We start from the raw sequence: 19,735 nt of genomic DNA on the forward strand, positions 1-19,735 counted from the left end.
AACTCTTTCCAGGCTATTGAAACATATTGTTAGATTGGCTTTCCACAAAAGATGCACCAATTTTCACTGTCACCCACAATAAAGTGGCTCACTGACCCTCCTCCCCTTAAAAAAAAAACACCCCACTTGGTAAAGCTCAGTTTCTTCTGGTAGTTATCATGCTGGGGCCTTTTTTATTTTTTTATTTTTATTTATTTATTCATTTTTTAGAGAGGAGAGAGAGAGAGAGGAGAGACAGAGAGAGAGAAGGGGGAGGAGCTAGAATCATCAACTCCCATATGTGCCTTGACCAGGCTAGCCCAGGGTTTCGAACCAGCGACCTCAGCATTTCCAGGTCGACGCTTTATCCACTGTGCCACCACAGGTCAGGCATGGGCCTTTTTCACTCTTCATGTTTCAAAGACTTAGAGCTCAGAAACAGGACTTTTCCAGAACTAGCCTTTACTCTCAGGTCCCTTTTGGAAGGAGCAGGAGAGTAAGAGGAGAGTTCTGGCAAGACGCCAAAGTGCCTGAGACTGGAATCATTCCCATCTTGGTTGGTACAACACTCCTTAACCTTTGGGCCAATGAGACAGAAGGGAAAGTGCCCCAGTGCTATTTAACAATACTGACTTTGAGGAGGAAGTCAGTGGGAAAGCCGGTGTACCTGGGACCAAGGGTTGGACAGGTAGCACCTAGCTCAGAAGTATGAACAACAGCGTGTGCACAAACACACTCTCTTTAAGCGTGTATACACACACACAAACACAGGAACACTCTCAGTTTCACACACTTGTGTGCACATTCACATAGACACACACATGAGCGTGGACACACACACACAAATACACACGCGGCCCGTACACGCACGGTCACACCCGCAGCGGGGCCGCTCGAGTTCGGTTACTGAACCAGCGGGAACAGGAGGAGCCTGCAGCGGGGCCACCCTCCCAGCCCAGCGATCTGGCCAAGTATGTGCGCGGTCCCCAGGGACTCTAGGGTTACCTGAGCCGGGATAACGTCAGCGCCACATCATCGCAGCTGTGAATACTAAAGGAAGCTGGAAAAGAAGGAAGAAAACCCAGAGCGAGCCAATCGCAGGCAGCGCGGGTGCTGCGGAGGGGGGGGGGGGGGGGGGGGGGGGGGGAGCGGCGGGGAGGGAGCGGCGGGCGCGGCGGGCATGGCGGGGGGGGGGGGGGGGGGGGGGGGGGGGGGGGGGGGTGGTGGCTGCGCAGAGCCGCTGGGCCGGCGTGCGGCGCGGCTCCGGCTTGGGCTCCGGCGGCGGGAAGATGCTGCAGTCCCTGGCCGGCAGCTCGTGCGTGCGCCTGGTGGAGCGGCACCGTTCGGCCTGGTGCTTCGGCTTCCTGGTGCTCGGCTACCTGCTCTACCTGGTTTTCGGCGCCGTGGTCTTCTCGTCAGTGGAGCTGCCCTACGAGGACCTGCTGCGCCAGGAGCTGCGCAAGCTGAAGCGGCGCTTCCTGGAAGAGCACGAGTGCCTTTCGGAGCCGCAGCTCGAGCAGTTCCTGGGCCGCGTGCTGGAAGCCAGCAACTACGGCGTGTCGGTGCTCAGCAACGCCTCGGGAAACTGGAACTGGGACTTCACCTCCGCGCTCTTCTTCGCCAGCACCGTGCTCTCCACCACTGGTAGGAGCCGATGTCCCCCCAGGCCACTGTGGCCACCCTACCAACCCCCTTCCCCGCGGCCACCCTGACCCTCCTCCCTGACCCCCACCGCGGCCACCCTGGCCCTTCCAGCCCGGCTGCCGGCCCCTCCCGGACGCCTCCACTGGACACGCGCCAAGGGCGGGCTCCGTGGAGCCGGAAGTCCGCGAGGTGGCCTGAGAACATGACTTGGTTGTTGCCGCCCGTAATTTTTGGGAAGGGGTCTCTAAAGCCTTCGGCCTGGGTGATTAGAGGGGCTTCATGGGCTGTGCCCTTTTTCTGGGTACCCAGCCGTCCCGTTGGAATCCACAGCGTCTCGGGCACGGTGCGGCGAGGCCCGGGGATGCTGGAAACTCCGCGTTGCATGTGCGCGCACCTTACTCCTGACCCATCCCACGGGCCCAGGCTGCACAGTCGGAGGAGAACGCGTTGAAGGGTCACCTTGCGGAGGGTGCCTTCCCATTTGATGATACACCGGCATTTTGGCTCTTTTCTGCCTTGGGTACGGTTTTAGGGGCAACTGAGTGACATCATTCTGCTCCTTGCCAGTGACCTCTGAGCGCACAGGTCGGTCTGCTTTCTTTCTGAGTAGGAGGAGGGGTGAGGGAATGCCATAGATCTGGCAAAATGGGGCACCCTGATTAAGCAGTTTTTCAACTTTAGCGTGTTTTCACCCTTAAACTAGAAGGGCTTTTCTCTCGCCTACTCACCTAGCACGAGGAGATGAGTCCGGGGTGACCCTGCCAGCCCGCCGGGTGCCCCAGGGCAGCGTTACTGTGACAGACGAGATGAATGAAGGCTGGGTGTTCCCATCAGCTACGTGAGGCACGTACACATGCTTGGAGATATTCTACATAAGTTGCTCTGTGGACCCTGGAAAGTGTCTCAAAGAGTGTTCAGCGCAGTCCCATCATTTTTGTGGAGGAGATTAGATCTGTGGGCGATCCATTTTGGCTTGCACAAGGTTGCACACTTCCTAGCTACCAGAGAAGTCCTGGAATTTGGGCCTTGTGATCTCCCTGCCAGGAACTCTTTATACCCCGCCCCCTTTTCCTTGATGGAAGAATCAACTTTGTATTTCAACTTTTCCTTCACTCCACCTCTTTCCACCTCCTAGGGTTTATTTGTTTAATACCCTTGGGCTCACCCCAGCTGACTGGTAATTAGCTGGTAATGAATGCTAGTTCATTATCCCCTGATTCTGTAAAACAATGATGCAGAAGTCTGGGATGAATGACTGAATGATGTTCATTTATCCTGAAATAAATCAGAAGTCTAGCTTGTATTGTGATATTTTTAGAGCAGTGTTAAAGGTAGCCCTAAAAGAGGCAGAACTGTTATCTTACTTTATAGCTTTGAGAGGTGACTCTTTGGTTTTCCTGCTACCAGTCCTGCTTCCATGGTCTGTACCACCTCTGGTCCCCATCACTCCAGTCCCCCTGCCTGTCCTTTGGGTATGTTTGTGCTAAACTGTGAATCATCCATTCTCTTGCAGAAGTGTTTCTGCTGGTTCACAGTTTTGAGTAAACATTGTGAAGAATTATGATAATTTTTAGTACTCTTTAAATGGTATTTTAAAGATAGAACTGGAATAAGATTACAAGGAAAATATATCTGCTGTTCCTGGGTGGGATTTCTTCTCTTCACTGGTGCAGTTCATGTATAATCTCAACACCATACACTCCTAATTAAATGTCAAAACTACTGGTTTACATCTTGAAGGGAGAATTATTTTCTAGATTTCCTCTTATTCCTTTTTTTCTTTTTAACTGCAGCTCTGTTTAAAAAAAAAGCGTGGATGGTATTGGTATTCAGAGTGCATTGTAGTGCCTGAGAAAGTCTGTATTCATGCAAAACAAGAGTTCATTTAGGAAATTAGTGCAGAAATCAGTGCAAGGGGCATTTAAGGATGAACTAGATGAAAACGGTGCCTCTTGGTTTGGAAAATTAGCAAATCGAGGAATTTTTGTCATTGATAGAATAGAGTTGAATTTGCTAATTTTTAAAATATTTTTTATTGATTGATTTTAGAAAGAAGAGAGAGAAGGAGGTAGAAAACTTTATCTTGTAATAGTTGCTTCTCATATGTGCCTGACCATGCAAGCCCAGAGTTTCGAACTGGCAATCTCTGCATTCTGGTCGATGCTTTATCCACTGCACCACCACATGCCTGGCAAATTTGCTAATTCAAATAGAGGTCTAGCCTGACCTGTGGTGGCACAGTGGATAAGGCATCATCCTGGAATACTGAGGTCACCATTTTGAAACCCTAGGCTTGCCCAGTAAAGGCACATATGGGAGTTGATGCTTTCCTCTCATCCCCCCTTTCATATCTCTCTCTCTCTCTCTCTCTCTCTCTCTCTCTTCCCTCCAAAATGAATAAATACTTAGAATCAAATAGAATTCTAACAGAATTTAGAATCTATTCCGTATCAAACATACTCTTCAACTGGTTTTGTATTGACCTGTTACTCACTTGATGTTCCGTATAGTATCAAAACACTATTTTGTGGCAGCGGATGAGCTGATTTTTAGAGTAAAGAAAATGCATTTCATTTCTAAAAATATATTATCTGGAAAGGTACCAGATAACACAAATGAACTGAAACTTAGAGTTCATGCTTCTCTTTCAAGAAAATATTAAACATGCTGTAGTTGTGTTTGTGTGTGAGTGTGTGTGTGTGTAAACTCTTAGCTGTATTGATGGCAAATCCTCTGAGATAATTGTCACTCAATCAGTACGGTCAACCCTTATCTTGCCCAGAACAGAAAGAGTGAGCATTACAAAGGTGCTGTCCTTGGAGGTCACCAGTGTTATACAGAAGCATGAATGCATTCTCTTAGAAATTTCTCAACCCAAGAAGTACATACTCTTCAACTGGTTTTGTACTGACCTGTTACTCACTTGATGTTCTGTATAGTATCAAAACACTATTTTGTGGCAGCAGATTAGCTGATTTTTAGAGTAAAGAAAATGCATTTCATTTCTAAAAATATATTATCTGGAAAGGAATGTGGTAGTCTTCATGGTATATTTGAAAGAAGTCTTAGGTTGGTAATTCAGCGATGTTCTCTTCCTTCTCTGCTCTGCCAAGGACGCTGAATTATTTCTAGCAAAAATTTAATATCTCCCTATTTCTTCTTTTTTTTCTTTTTTTTTTTTTACAGAGACAGAGCAAGAGTCAGAGAGAGGGATAGATAGGGACAGACAGACAGGAATGGAGAGAGATGAGAAGCATCAATCATCAGTTTTTCGTTGCAACACCTTAGTTGTTCATTGATTGCTTTCTCATATGTGCCTTGACCGTGGGCCATCAGCAGACTGAGTAACCCCTTGCTCAAGCAGCAACTTTGGGTCCAAGCTGGTGAGTTTTGCTCAAACCAGATGATCCTGCGCTCAAGCTGGTGACCTCAGGGTATTGAAACTGGGTCCTCCGCATCCCAGTCCCACGCTCCATCCACTGTGCCACCGCCTGGTCTGGCATCCCTATTTCTTCTTGATGATGGCATTAGGAGAATGTGCAGCCCAGCCCACTCTGACTTTTTCAGAGGGAGGTGCTGTGTAAAAATAAAAGGTGTTATGAACTGAAGTATTTTCCATGTCACTTTTATTTTATTCATTTATTTATTTAAGTAAGAGGAGGGGAGATAGATTCCCGCATGCACCCGGACTGGGATCCGCCCATCAACCCCCATCTGGAACTGATTTTCAAATCAACTGAGACTGGATGCAAAGGGGAAGAGAAAGAGAATGGAGAGAAGCAGATGGTCACATCTCATGTGTGCTCTGACTGGGGATTGAACCTGGAATAGCCATATGCCAGACAACACTCTATCCACTGAGCCACTGTCCAGGGCCACGTCACTTTTGTTTTTTGTTTTTTTTTTTTCATTTTTCTGAAGCTGGAAACAGGGAGAGACAGTCAGACAGACTCCCGCATGCGCCCGACCGGGATCCACCCGGTACGCCCACCAGGGGGCGACGCTCTGCCCACCAGGGGGCGATGCTCTGCCCATCCTGGGCGTCGCCATGTTGCGACCAGAGCCACTCTAGCGCCTGAGGCAGAGGCCACAGAGCCATCCCCAGCGCCCCGGGCCATCTTTGCTCCAATGGAGCCTTGGCTGCGGGAGGGGAAGAGAGAGACAGAGAGGAAAGCGCGGCGGAGGGGTGGAGAAGCAAATGGGCGCTTCTCCTGTGTGCCCTGGCCGGGAATTGAACCTGGGTCCTCCGCAGGCTAGGCCGACGCTCTACTGCTGAGCCAACCATCCAGGGCCCCACGTCACTTTTGTAGTGTGATTTTCTTCAAGGATTAAGGAAATAATGTCTAGGTGACACTTGGGAAGTAAGAAGTAATTTTAATTAAAGTTACTTTTAGTAGCCATATAAAATGTCGGTGATCCTATTCATTATTAAGAACAGTCATGTCATTTTACTGTCCACTTTTTTATTCATCCCCCTAAGCAAGACTACATCATGGTGAAGGATACTGGGTAAAATGCAGTTTTTGTATGATTTTGAACAGGAAGCTGCCACTGTCTTTTGCTGCTCTGTAGATGTAGAAGGTCCACCGAACACCTAGGTCGCTGTTTCTGTCACTTGAATGCATGGTGCCTTTTGTCAAGATGCAGCTTTGTTCATGTTTATGAAGAGATGTTTTGAAACTATTATTTAGAGTGCTCAGGAAAGGAACTTAATTTAGCTTGCTTTACACTGGCTTTGACTTAGTCAGGCTGGGCACTCCTACCACGTTGGAGAGGGTAGGAAGTGGTAATGGAGATGCTGGATTGATTCTTGGTTTTAAATTATTTTCAGTAGGAGAAATACATTCTTACCAATAACAAATATTTATTGAGCTTCAACTAGAATGGGGTGGGTAAACTGTGCTCCTGGCCGAAGCCAGCCCACCACCAGTTTTTATGCAGCCTGAGCTAAGGATGGTTTTTATAATTTCCAATGGCTGGGAAAAAAATGTCAAAAGAAAAATAATATTTTCTATTATGTTAAAATTGTATGAAAACCAGATTTCAGGGTCCATGACAAAATGTCATTGGTGCACAGCCACACCCGTTAACTTACGTATCATTTTTGGTTGCTTTCCTGCTCCAGTGGCAAGGTTAAGTAGTTGTGACAGAAACTGTGTGGCCAGAACCCCTAGAATACTGTCTCTCTCTCCCTTTACAGAAAAAGGTTGGTTGACCCCTGCTTTAGAATGACATTTGGAAGGAGCTTAGAGCAAGAGGGGTTCTGTTTTACTTCCTTTTGGAAAATGTTCTGTGAGACTGTTTAGTGTCTCAAATGTCCTCCTGCTTCTTTACAAGGGGTGTGCAACATTCAAACTATGTGCTTCCACCCACGTCCAAAATAAGTGCATGTTTATTATAAGACGTCACTAGTTTCAGGTCAGATAGATGACGCTGTCCCCCCCCCCCCCCTTTTAATGGTGTCAAACCTAAGCTTCACATTGGTATTACCTTATCTGAAATGTGCAGTAAATAATATCTCTGGAACAGAAATGACAGTGAGAAAAGAAATTCTACCAAAAACACTCACACAAACTCAATCAGTCAGAAGAGAGACCTGAAGTTTACGCTCTTGATTTTCAGGACAGCCTTGGGTCTCAGTTGTGAGCTCTTACATTTAATTGTAAAGAGTGTAATTAGGAGTTCTGATGCCCCTCACAGATTGAAGAAGGAAGCTGCAGATAGATGTAACTGAAAAAAAGATAATGAAAAGACAAATAACTTTAAAAATCAGAAAAATAAAATGATATTTTAAAAAACAAACAGCACTTTCGTGTGCTGGGTAATGTGTATGTGTGTTACAAAGGATTAATGAGGGAGGATGTCACTGTCCTCGCTCCACAGAGTCTGACTCTGAAGTGCAGGTTGAGCAACTTCTCTGCCTGGGCCACAGAGGTAGAAGTGACATGGCCTTGATTTGATCTGGTTCCCAAGTTAAGAGCTTGAGCTTTGCATGGGATCATGGTGTAGGAGGTGGTTGTGGGCTGAATTGTGTCTCCCCAGAATTCCTATGTTGAAGTCCTAACATAATTACTTTAAAACAGGACTGTAAAGAAATAGAGTCACTAGGGAAATTACGATGAGCACACAATGAGAAGGTAGCCATTGGCAAGTGAAGGAGAGAGGTTCCTAAAGAAATTGAACCTACTGACACCTTGGTTTTGGACTTCAGAATCCAGAACTGTGAGAAAATGAATTTCTTTTGATTGGCTCACCCAGTCTGTGGTGCTTCCTCATGGCTGCTCTAGCAAACTAATACAGAAGTACTCAGTTATTTATGTTTTATAGTTATATAAGCACAAACAAGAAAAACAAATATAGGAATACAAGAAACAGAATTTTTTAGGTCTTTACAGTTATGACGAACACTTTCATATGCTTGAAATAGTATAATAATTGGTGTCCTCAAATTATAATAATTGTCTGTGAATAGTCAAAGAGAGTAGAAATTAGTGTTTAATTTATGAGCTCATACCTGTCTATTAAACATCAGTTTTTTAGTACTTAGAAGGTATTTTATCAAAATTATAACTTTGCTGTTATCTATGCCTATTTTATGGCATACTGTTACTATTATAAATTACTATAGAAAGAAATCAAGCATTTGCTTTTATGACATATCTATTAGCCTGGTCGAGAATACAAGCTTTGATTTTTCTAGTAACCTGGTAGTAAATCGAGTGCCTTTGAGAGCCAGTTGTTGGGTAGCACTGCTTCTTGGACTGTGGGGTTGAAGCATGTGAAATTGTTGATGTTCAATTGTTTGCACACATAACAATGTGATCTCTTAGGTCAACTTACTACAGGTTTGTTTCAGGGACAGAGCTCACGAGCTCTCTGGTATAGTTGGAGTGCACTGTGCTAGAATTGAGAATTGATTCTTAAGGGGTGTCAACCAATCCCAGTTGTAGCCAACTCCATGAAATACTCATTCAGTAAGATTTGTCCATTGACTGTGCTGTGTTCACACTGCTGTTACTGGCGGGAGAGGAAGGTTGTCTCCATTGCAAAGCAGGTGTCTTTGGGGTATTGACTTCCTTGATGGTTTTATCTCCTGGACTTAGTTTGTGCTCTTTTTTTGATCATTCTGGGAGGATTCCTTGACCTCAGTGCTGGTGGCTGCTCTGTCACTGCAGGATAGTACCCCAACCTGAGGTCAGATTGAAGAAGGGGTAATGGGCGAAATGGGGATACCGAGGGAGGCCATGGTTCTCTCCCTGAGCATGAATCAGACCAGAGTGCTTGTCTGCTACTTTCCTTTCTTGAATCTGTAAAACAGTCAATTCTTACATTAAAGAGATTGGTTGAGAGATGTTAGACATGGATAGTGGTTTTTAATTGGTGACTATGTCCTTGATCCCAGATCAGATTCTGTTTGCATTGGCTACTGTGGCTAAGGTTGACTAACCTTGTGAAATAAAAGCCTGCAGTCTCCAGCAAGTGTTTACTGAGCATTAGTTCCACCTGATAATGCGCTAGCACTTAGGGATCTTGTCTTCTTCGACGTATATCCATCTAGTAGAGCGAGGGAGGTACAGTAAACATGGTAACTAAATAAAACGCACAGGACACTATTTGGGGATAATTGCTAAGGAGAAACGTCCTGTAGCAAAGAGGGACAAGAAGGTATGAAGCATCTATTCAATGAGTGTGTGCTTAGGGTGTGGAGGGGTCCAGGATTGTGGTCTTTGACAAGGAAATTTTAAAAATCATTACTGAAAAGTTGGCATTCTACTGTCTGGGGCCTATGTTCTAGAACAAAGTCCCCGTTTTGGAGGTACAGCAGAAACCCGTTGTGTCTGGAGCTAAGAATGAGGGGGAGTTATGAAGTCAAGGAGGAGTGAAGGAGCAGGTGTGAAGGGTGTCACAGGCCACTGCAAAGCACTTGGCTTTTCTCTGAGTGAGGGGGAAACATGGGAGAGTCTGAGCACGGGGGTGGTACGAACTGACCGGTTCTAACAGGTTCATGCTGGCTGGTGTTGGAGGAAAAGGGAAGAAGCAAAAGCCCTAAAAGGGTGCTGTTACAGTAACCCAGACAAGGCCTGTTGGTGCCATGGAGCAGGATGGTGAAGTAGGTGGTGACAGTGGCCAGATCGCAGATATGTTGGTAGAAGAACCAATAGGATTTGTGGATAGAGTAGATGTGAGGTGTGAGAAAAATAGTAGGCAAGAATGGCCCCCAGGCAGTGTGAGCCCCTGGCAGTGTGGAGACAGAGGGAGGGCCAGGGAAGAAGCAGTTTGGGGCACAGGGTCTCAAGTGAGCTGATGGTCGTGGGCCAGTTAAATTTGAGGTTCCTCTGGGTGCTCCAGGATCTACACAAGGCAGGCTTACATACTGTGATGTCATGAGGGTGCTGACAGTGTGATCTGATTTCAGGTTACATCACATGTGTCATCTGTCTGACTGCAGAGGCCTAAGGTGGCAGAGGGGTGATGCCTGCACTTGGTGGAAGGAGACATAGTCCATAAGTGGAGAAGAGGGAAAAGCTATTCCAGGATGAGAGTAGGAATTCTACGGGCTCAGTTGCCATTTGATGAACACAGTTAACAAGAATTTCAACTACTTCAACTTCTGGTCTAAAAAAGAACATCTAAACTATCATTGTTTTTTTTTGTTTTTGTTTTTTTCATTTTAGCATGTGCATCAGAGAGAATGGGAGGCAGAGACAGAAACAGAGGTAGAGACAGTAACAGACAGACAGGAAGGGAGAGAGATGAGATGAGAAACATCAACTTGTAGTTGCAGCACTTTTGGTTGTCACTGATTGCTTCTCATAAACGTACCTTGACTAGGAGGCTTAAGCCAGTGACCTTGAGCTCAAGCCAGTGACCTTTGGGCTCAAGCCAGTGAACTTCATAGGGTCATGTCTATGATCCCTTGCTCAAGCCTATGACTCCATGCTTAAGGTGGAGAGCCTGCACTCAAGCCAGCGATCTTGGGGTTTTAAACCTGGGTCCTCAGCAACCCAGGTCGACACTCTATCCACTGCGCCACCACCTACTCACACCATATTGTTTTCTAATTTATTATTATGAAAGGCCTGTGGAAAACAGGCTGGGGGAGTGAAAGGGGAGCAGGAGGATTTGCTTCACATGTTCCTAAATTGAACAATAAAAAATTTAGTATTTTATACAGTTTATTATAAAATGTACAATATATATGGTCCAAAAAACAGCACAGCAATAAATATATTTTTTAGGAGCAACTAACATTAAAGTGTGCAGGGAGTCAATCTAGATTGTTTCTATTTCTAGGATGTAAATAAAAACATAATTTTTTTCCCATAAGAAATCTAAGCATTTTAAGAATCTATTAGCTTCAAATAGAAACACTTACCATTTGTAACAGATGGGAAAATTATCATGTGACTCTGATAACCACCTGAGTAATTTTCTTTCCTTCTGTGTTTATTGAAGGTTGCTGAATTACCATGAATTACCAAATGATGCCATTTGAATACTATGGCTCCCTGCTCATCCCCGATGATCTAAGCCTCCTCCTCTTAAATGCTATATTTTTTATGTCACCTCAGGTTGTGAATAACAGGAGGTATTGCAAATTTCTGAAACTAGAATTAAAAGGTTAAGATATTCTTGTAACTAAAATTCTTTAAGTATTTGAACACTGGTTCCTAGGCACTCAATTATTTAAAGACTGTGGTTAGGTGGATTAAGTTAATTAAAGAAGCTAGAGAGGGCACTCCTGAGCTGCCTCCGTGTCAGAGGGCCACATTGAGCAATTCTGAGCAGGGACAGCTCCCCAGCATGCCCTGCGCATTCCCAGTGCTGTGGCACAAGCCACTTCAGCCACACAGCCCCCCGCCCATGGCCAAATAGATGCACAGATGCCCACGGCAAGAGGGTGCAGAGGAGCCCTACACAGTCCTAGGAGGATGCTGTGTGTGGGCAACAGTCTGTCCCTGAACCTGTCTTACAATCCTGCATCGTATGCTTATAAATGCAACCAGCAAAAATGGAAAGAACAAACAGGACCCAAACTACCTAAACATCTGCACACTTCTGTAGGAGCTGTGGAGCATGACCTAAACCTGCATTTTTTAGCAGCGCTGGCTGAGCACCTTGAGTCTGTGAAGGTCATCTGAATGGGCCACAGAAACACTTTTGGCATCTGCATGTGCATGTGGAGACCTCCTCTCTGATTCACTCACGCTAAGTTTCGTGTGTTGATCTGTGTGGGTGGTTCCCACCCTGGCAAGCCTGCGCTATGTGACCAGGGCTGGTGGGGGTATCTATCCTGGTCAGTCCCTCCTCAGTGTCCCAGCCTCCACACAGGGCCAGCCAATGGTGGTGTCCCCCCATCACCATGGGAGGAATGACTTTTCCTTCACCAGCCCAGCAGATGGAGTTGCTAAAGGCGATTGTCATCAGTGATATCAGACTGAATAAGTATTTAAAAATACAGCCGACTAAGTGAAAAGTGAGAATTGTGAATTATTTTTATGGAGAATGTTTACTTTCAGATATACTGAATCACCCTACATAGACTAAATAAAAGTTGCTTTCATAGTGTTTTGAAAGGAACTTTAAAAAATAAATTCAGGGAGGGCGTGAGGGAAAAGTGTAGGGGCTGTAAGGTGGGACAGAGTCACCTGGGGACTGGGAGGCCCCAAGCTCCCCTCAGGCAAGTCAGTGTCACAAAAATGCTTTGGTAGTTTCTCTAAAGCTCAGACGTTTTATCTGTACAATGACAGGGCTGGACAGAACCCTACTGCGGCTCTAACATTCTGTGAGTACAGGTCTTTGTACTGTTTGCTGAGTACTTACCTGCTCTGGGCCCCACAGGAGGGGACCCATACTGTAAAGGGATAATCACTAACCATAGACCACTTGCAGTTCAGCCTAGGAGCCCAGCCTAGGAGACTAAACTAACCACAGAAGTCATGTAGAGCTGTATGGGGTATAGATCCCAGCTGCTGAATCGTGTGGCACTGGTGACACCTGTAGGATTTTGAGGGGGTGACCCTTTGGCTGAAGTGTTCAGAGAAGCTTCACAGAGGAGGTGACAGAACAAACGAGCAACATGGGTAAGGTGTGGGGCACATAGAAATGAGGACAAATGCACAGTTCAGGTGCCAGAGGAGGAACACACCTGGCCTTCAAGAAGTTGTGTGATAGCAGCCTTCCAGAGCTGAGAGCTGCCTGGTAAGAAGTGGCTGATAAGGAGGCCTGGAGGTGGAGGTAAAGGGCCTGAGTGTAGGAAGTGCGGGTTGCACTTGACTCTGTCAGCAGTAGGGAACCTGCAATGTGACCAGAAGCCTGGACTGCAGAATGGCTCAAAACACAGAACGCTGGAGTTGTCCTGTGGCTCTAAGGTTTGTTCAGTCACTCAGGCACAAGGCGTCCTGTTCTGAAGAAGAAAGGACCTGGATGTGCCAACAGAGCCACAGGGTGGGGCAGGGAACTGTGGGAAGACCATAGGCAGAGTATGGAGTGGATGTCAATGGGACCTCCTAGGCCCTGGGGCACAGGGGGACCGGGATGGTCCACTGGGCTAACATACCAAGTGCCACAGTCTGAACCCTGAGGCCTGGGTGAGTAGCCAAGTTGTTGCTGCGCACAGGAGTGTATGTGGCAGGGAGCAAATACAGGATCGAGCTCAGGCCTGTGCTCCTCCACTTCCTCATGCAGGTGTGGGTGGGCAGACCCCAGCTTTCGGGTATGCTGCTGGGGGCAGAGATGGAGGATCTGGGGAGCTGAGTCCCTCATCCCAAATTCTCAGGGATTCAACCATGAGGTGCTGAACGGTCATCCCTGAAGGGTGCAATTATAAGCATTCCTAATTATTAATGTATCAGATGGGCCTTCTGAAATGCTTTTGTGGCCCTGGCCAGTTGGCTCAGCGGTAGAGCATCGGCCCAGCTTGTGGAAGTCCTGGGTTTGATTCCCAGACAGGGCACACAGGAGAAGCAACCATCTGCTTCTCCACCCCTTCCTCTCCTCTCTCTTCTCCTCCCACAGCCATAGCTCTAACAATTGGAGGGGTGGCTCCGGGCACTGAGGATGGCCCCATGGTCTTGGCCTCAGGCATTAAAATAGTACAGTTGCCAAGCAATAGAGCTGCAGCCCAGCTGGGCACACCATCACCTGGTAGGGGCTTGCTGGATGGATCCCAGCCCAGGGTGCATGCGAGAGTTTGTCTCTGCCTCCTTACCTCTCACTTAATAAAAAAGAAAAGAAAAGAAATGGTTTTGCAAAGTTCTAAGTAGAATAGCCATTCCCTAGATCAGGGGTCGGCAACCTATGGCTCGCGAGCCATATGTGGCTCTTTTGATGGCTGCATCTAGCTCACAGACAAATCTTCAATAAAAAAAATAATAATGTTAAAAATATAAAACGCTCTCATGTATTACAATCCATTCATTTCCTACTGCTCATGTTCATGGTTGCGGGTGACTGGAGCCAGTCACAGCTGTCCTCCAGGACAACTCCAAATTTTTATTGGATAATGCGTTAGGCACACGGGTCGTTGTGAGCTCAGGAAGTAAACTTCCCTCCTTTTAATCAAGTAGTCATCTAGCTAATTGCAGAAACCCTTTTGACAAAGAAGACGGCTAAAAGAAAAAAAAAGATGAGGAGTATTGTACATTTCAGTGGAAATGAACAGAGGAATTTGCCTTTGTGGAGAGAGGACGTTCTGCAGTGTGTCTAATATGCAATGATAAAATTGCGTCGATGAAACGGTCAAATATAAAGCGGCACTTCAACACACGCCATACTACATTTGCATCGAAATATCTAGCGGGGGACGGCAGGAAGAAAGCATGTCAAGAGAAACTGTGCAGAGTACAAGCTAGTCAGAAGCAACTCTGTGTTTGGACCCAACAAGGTGACTGGAATTCGACTAGCTTTGCTGGTGCTTTAGCAATTGTGAGAAACAGAAAGCCATTCACAGATGGGAAGTATGCCAAAACATTCATGCTTGATGTTGCCAATGAACTTTTTGATGACTTTTCGGATAAAGACAAGATAATCAAACGAATAAAAGACATGCCTCTGTCAGCAAAAACTGTTTACGGTCATACCATCATGAAGGCAAATCAAATTGAGGCAACACAAGTGAAGGACATAAATGAAGCACCATACTTTTCTCTCACTTTGGATGAGTCAACAGACATAAGCCATTTATCCCAGTTCAGCGTGTTTGCAAGGTATGCTGTTGGTGACACACTACGTGAGGAAAGTCTTGCTGTTTTGCCTATGAAAGAGACATCAAGAGGGGAGGATTTATTCAAGTCTTTCACTGAGTTCGCTAAAGAAGAAAATCTACTGATGGATAAACTTATTTTGGTGTGTACTGATGGTGCTCTGTGCATGGTGGGGAAAAACAGAGGATTCGTAGCGCTTCTTCGTGAACATGAAAAGAGACCAATCCCAAGTTTTTACTGCATCCTACATCAGGGGCGCTTTGTGCTCAGATGTGTGGCAAGCAGCTTGGTGAGGTGATGTCGCTGGTCATTTGGGTGGTCAACTTGATTGTTGCCCGAGCTTTAAATGGTCACCAGTTTAAAACACTGCTGGATGAAGTTGGTAATAATTATCCTGGTCTGCTTCTGCACAGCAATGTGTGTTGGTTGTCAAGAGGGAAGGTGCTCAGCCGTTTCATGGCTTGTCTGAGCGGAATCCGGACTTTTCTTGAAATGAAAAACATCGAGCATCCTGAGTTAGCTAACACTGAGTGGCTCCTGAAGTTCTACTATCTCGTGGACATGACTGAACATCTGAACCAGCTCAATGTGAAGATGCAAGGCATTGGAAATAGTCTTATCCCTTCAACAAGCAGCGTTTGCATTTGAAAACAAGCTGGAACTCTTTATTGCAGACAAAACAGGTTGTTTACTACACTTTGAAAAACTGGGAGAGTTTAAAGATGCATGCACAGCAAGTGACCCTACTCAACATCTTGATCTCCAGCAGCTAGTGGGCTGCACATCTAATCTCCTGCAGTTATTCAAAGCTCGCTTTGGAGAATTTCATGAGCACACTCATTTTTTTTTTTTTTTTGTATTTTTATGAAGTTGGAAACAGGGAGGCAGACAGACTCCCACATGCGCCCAACCGGGATCCACCCGGCATGCCCACCAGGGGGCAATGCTCTGCCCATCTGAGGCATCTCTCTGTTGCAACCAGAGCCATTCTAGCGCCTGAGGCAGAGGCCATAGAGCCATCCTCAGCACCCGGGCCAACTTTGCTCCAATGGAGCCTTGGCTGCGGAAGGGGAAGAGAGAGACAGAGAGGAAGGAGAGGGGGAGGGGTGGAGAAGCAGATGGGCGTTTCTCCTGTGTGCCCTGGCCAGGAATCGAACCTGGGACTCCTGCATGCCAGGCCAATGCTCTACCACTGAGCCAACCAGCCAGGGCTGCACTCATCTTTTTAAGTTCATCACCCATCCACACAAGTGTGCAGTGGACAGCGCTGACCTGAGTTATATCCCCCGTGTCTCCATCAGAGATTTTGAGCTATAAGCTGCTGACCTGAAGGCCTCAGACATGTGGGTGAATAAGTTCAAGTCACTGAATGAAGATTTCGAAAGACTTGCACGACAGCAAGCAGAGTTGGCGAGACAAACACAAGTGGGGAGAAATGAAAAACTTTAACCCACGGACCAGCTGATTCTCAAAACTTGGAATGCGCTTCCCATTACATACCACACACTGCAGTGTGTGAGTATTGCTGTACTGACAATGTTTGGCTCTACGTATGCATGTGAGCAGTCTTTCTCACATCTAAAGAACATTAAGACCAACCTATGATCACATTTAATGGATGGAATTCTCAACACCTACATGAAGCTTAACCTCACCACATATCAACCAGACTACAAAGCCATCAGCAAAACCATGCAGCACCAGAAGTCACATTAATAGTAAGAAGTACTTTATTCATCGTTGGTTAGCAACAGTATAACAATGTTATTGAAAAGAATTCAGAGACTTATTGTACTTTAAAAGTGTTGGTCTTACATAAAATGCACACATTTACTTTTATTTAGTGTTAAACATATTGTATGGATCTCACAGAATTACATTTTAAAATATGTGGCGTTCATGGCTCTCTCAGCCAAAAAGGTTCCCGACCCCTGCCCTAGATCCTGTTTATAGTATTAGATACTATACAGGCTTTAAATAAATTCTTTTTGAAGTACTAAAATCTTAACTTCAACTCAGTTCCTGAGTGGCCAAATAGTAACATAATGAAGTTTTTGCCTTTAAAAGAAACATAGGTGTTATAAATATAATTCTTAGTATTTTGTAATGTTCAAAGTCATTTCTTAGTGCATCGGACTCAGATTGAGGATTTCTGGCTGCTCTTTCATCTCTTCACATTTTCATTTTTGCTTAAGGGCCCCCGGTGTCACAGGTGTGTTCTTGCTGTATAGGAAGCCAGGTAGCAGAACTCCTTGTCTGAAAACTCATAAAGCTTTGAGGAAAATGCACCACTTAGTGTAAATCTTTAAATGTATAATGTTATGCTGGTTTCTCCCTCATCAGATGGATACATAGTTTTAAACCATACACATGATCACACTTGCAGAGTGTCCATTTCCTTCTTGCTGCATTATTCAAAAACTGAACTCAACAAGTGAGGTGCATACTGAACCCACATGTGCACAGGTTGTTCTTTTAGCCCAGGTTCATAGGCAAGTCTGAGAGGTACACCAGTAGGTGGAATGTTTGAAAAGCAAAGAAGGGGTGATTTTTTATTCTCTCCAAGACCAGCCGTCTAACCTCTGAGGATCCATCCACTCTGGTGCATCTCACTGTCAGACATGCTTTCCCACTCCAGGCCCCCTCCTTGGCCATGTGCCCCTTAGAGCACACAAAAAATTGGTGCGTAGTCCCCTGGCAACACAGGAGATGCAGAGCTTTGGCACTTATAAAAGACTTATTTAAAACAATTTGAGTAAACAGAATATTAGCCCTCTAATAATGTCACTCTCACTTCCATTCTAATATGCTTTCTTGAAAAGGAAAACCGCTTTCATTTCCTCTACCGGAGAATCAGCATTATCCAGTCTGTTTTATTTACACCTCTGCAGGTAATCAGTAACTCTAACCACTGATATGGTCTTGAATCAGTGGCCGGCAAACTTATTAGTCAACAGAGCCAAATATCAACAGTACAACAATTGAAATTTCTTTTGAGAGCCAAATCTTTTAAACTTAAACTATATAGGTAGGTACATTCCTTATTGAGGTAGTGCCCACATGTGGTATTTTGTGGAAGAGCCACACTCAAGGGGCCAAAGAGCCGCACGTGGCTCACAAGCCGCAGTTTGCTGACCACTGGTCTTGATGATCAGAAGGCTTCTCTTTGCCCCCAAGTGGTGGGTTATGACCAATAGCAGGGGTCCTCATGTGAATACCACCCACAGGATATGGGATATGTGTCTGTTAGAGAGAAGGAAGAGCACCAGGGCTCTGAACGCGAGTTTATTTAGTCCCGGCTTATTATGATTCTCCTTAATGATAGGATTTTAAGCCCAACTGTATCAGCTTGAAAGCAGACAGAAGTAACTCTGGCTGTGCCCTGAACCCTTGAAATGAGTGTGCAGTACACGAGCTCACCAGGAAGTTCATAGAATTCCCCCTGGCTTGTTTACACAGCAGTTTTGAAAACCACTCTCTCTGTCCAAAGGTGCAGTGAAGTCACCCACTCCCCTCTGAGTACTTCTCATGTTTTCACAAGTGGATTCCCCCTGGCTTGTTTACATGGCAGTTTTGAAAGCCATTCTCTTTGTGTCCAAGGGTGCAGTGAAGTCACCCAGTCTCCTCTGAGTACTTCTCATGTTTTCACAAGTGGCTGTCTGGGGAACACAGCAAGGCTGTCATTGTCAAGGTCTTCAAGCCCCCACACATCCATCACCTGTGAGAGGGGGCTGAACTCTAACCGTGTCCCAGGCACCTTGCCCTTCTCACATGTCCTGTCTGATCTCATTGCTGCTGGCAGGCTCTGCCTTTTCTCCAGCAGGCGTTCCTCTGTTTCTGTTTGGTGCAGAGGCAGAGAGGGTAATGTCCTCCAGCAACTTCAGTGACTGGCTGTCTTCTAGTTTGGTCTCCTTGGTTCTGGCAGAGGGCACTGCTATCCTTGTCCCTGCAGAGGTGTCATAGCTCAACCTATCCCTGGACCCAAAAGCCACCTTCAGCAGCACAAACCAGTGTTTGCCCAAGACACCATGACAGAGGCCCCCTCACCTCTGGTTCCCCCTGTGCTGTCGTGCCTGCTGTGTGTTCTGCCTAGTAGGAGTGGGACATTTGGCTGAAGAGCTTCTTAGCATGGGTCAGTATATGTTCTGTCCACTCAGCGTGGGGAGTGCTCTCTCCTCCCCTGTAGGCCGCTGCGTGAGTTCACGATTTCTTTCATGATGTGTTCTGCATGAATTCACTTTTACATGGACATAGTTGCCCTGTTTTTTACTTTTTTTCCTCTGAAAATAGCAGCTGTACTTTGAAGCAAAGTCTTCACATGCAAACAACCAAATTTCTTGATTGTGTTACAGAACGAGCTGGGTTCAGGCTGCCCGTCACACTCAGCCAATCAATACAAACCAGGGACTAAGTGGCGTATGAGTGTCTTTAGTCAAAGAAACTGGTAGCCTGAGAAGATGGGACATCCATCCACAAATCTGTCTTAACACTTTCCTGGGGCTCCCAGTTTTTATAGGGTTCAGGGACTGTTAGTAATGGTGTAAGGGGCAAAAGAAAAAAAAGGGAAAAGTTCTTGCAGTTAGTCATGTAACAATGTGCAAGAGGTAGGGGCTCAGTTGCAGGAACATCTCCTTTTTAAGTTCTTCTGATATAGATATAGCACAGGCTCAGTTGGCATGGTCCTATATGGTGTCTTTGGTAAATCTTCAAGGCAGCCAGGGTAGCTGGGGAGGCAGGTGTCTCTCAGGAAGAGCTGAGACCTGATGCCTCTGGGACCATCTACCTCTGTGAAAACATCTACCTCTTAGGAAACAAAGTAAAGGTTAGAGATTGGTGAACTAAGTTTTTAATTAGTTTATAGGCCTTAACTTTTCACAGTAAATCCTGTGACTAGGTTTTTATAAACA

At 45.9% G+C, this 19,735-nt stretch overlaps 1 protein-coding gene across 1 annotated transcript in view; it reads left to right on the plus strand.

Moving 5' to 3' along the window:
• The first annotated feature begins 1,174 nt into the window (after positions 1 to 1,174).
• The window catches only part of KCNK1 (potassium two pore domain channel subfamily K member 1), a 55,899-nt gene continuing 37,338 nt past the window's right edge, over positions 1,175 to 19,735 (plus strand). Inside the window, exon 1 of the mRNA XM_066382240.1 lies at positions 1,175 to 1,623. Coding sequence (XP_066238337.1) covers positions 1,269 to 1,623 — 355 coding nt within the window. The 5' untranslated portion in view covers positions 1,175 to 1,268. The remainder of the gene's footprint in view (positions 1,624 to 19,735) is intronic.

The sequence above is a fragment of the Saccopteryx leptura genome, chromosome 1, assembly GCF_036850995.1.
Source record: "Saccopteryx leptura isolate mSacLep1 chromosome 1, mSacLep1_pri_phased_curated, whole genome shotgun sequence".
NCBI lineage: Eukaryota > Metazoa > Chordata > Mammalia > Chiroptera > Emballonuridae > Saccopteryx > Saccopteryx leptura.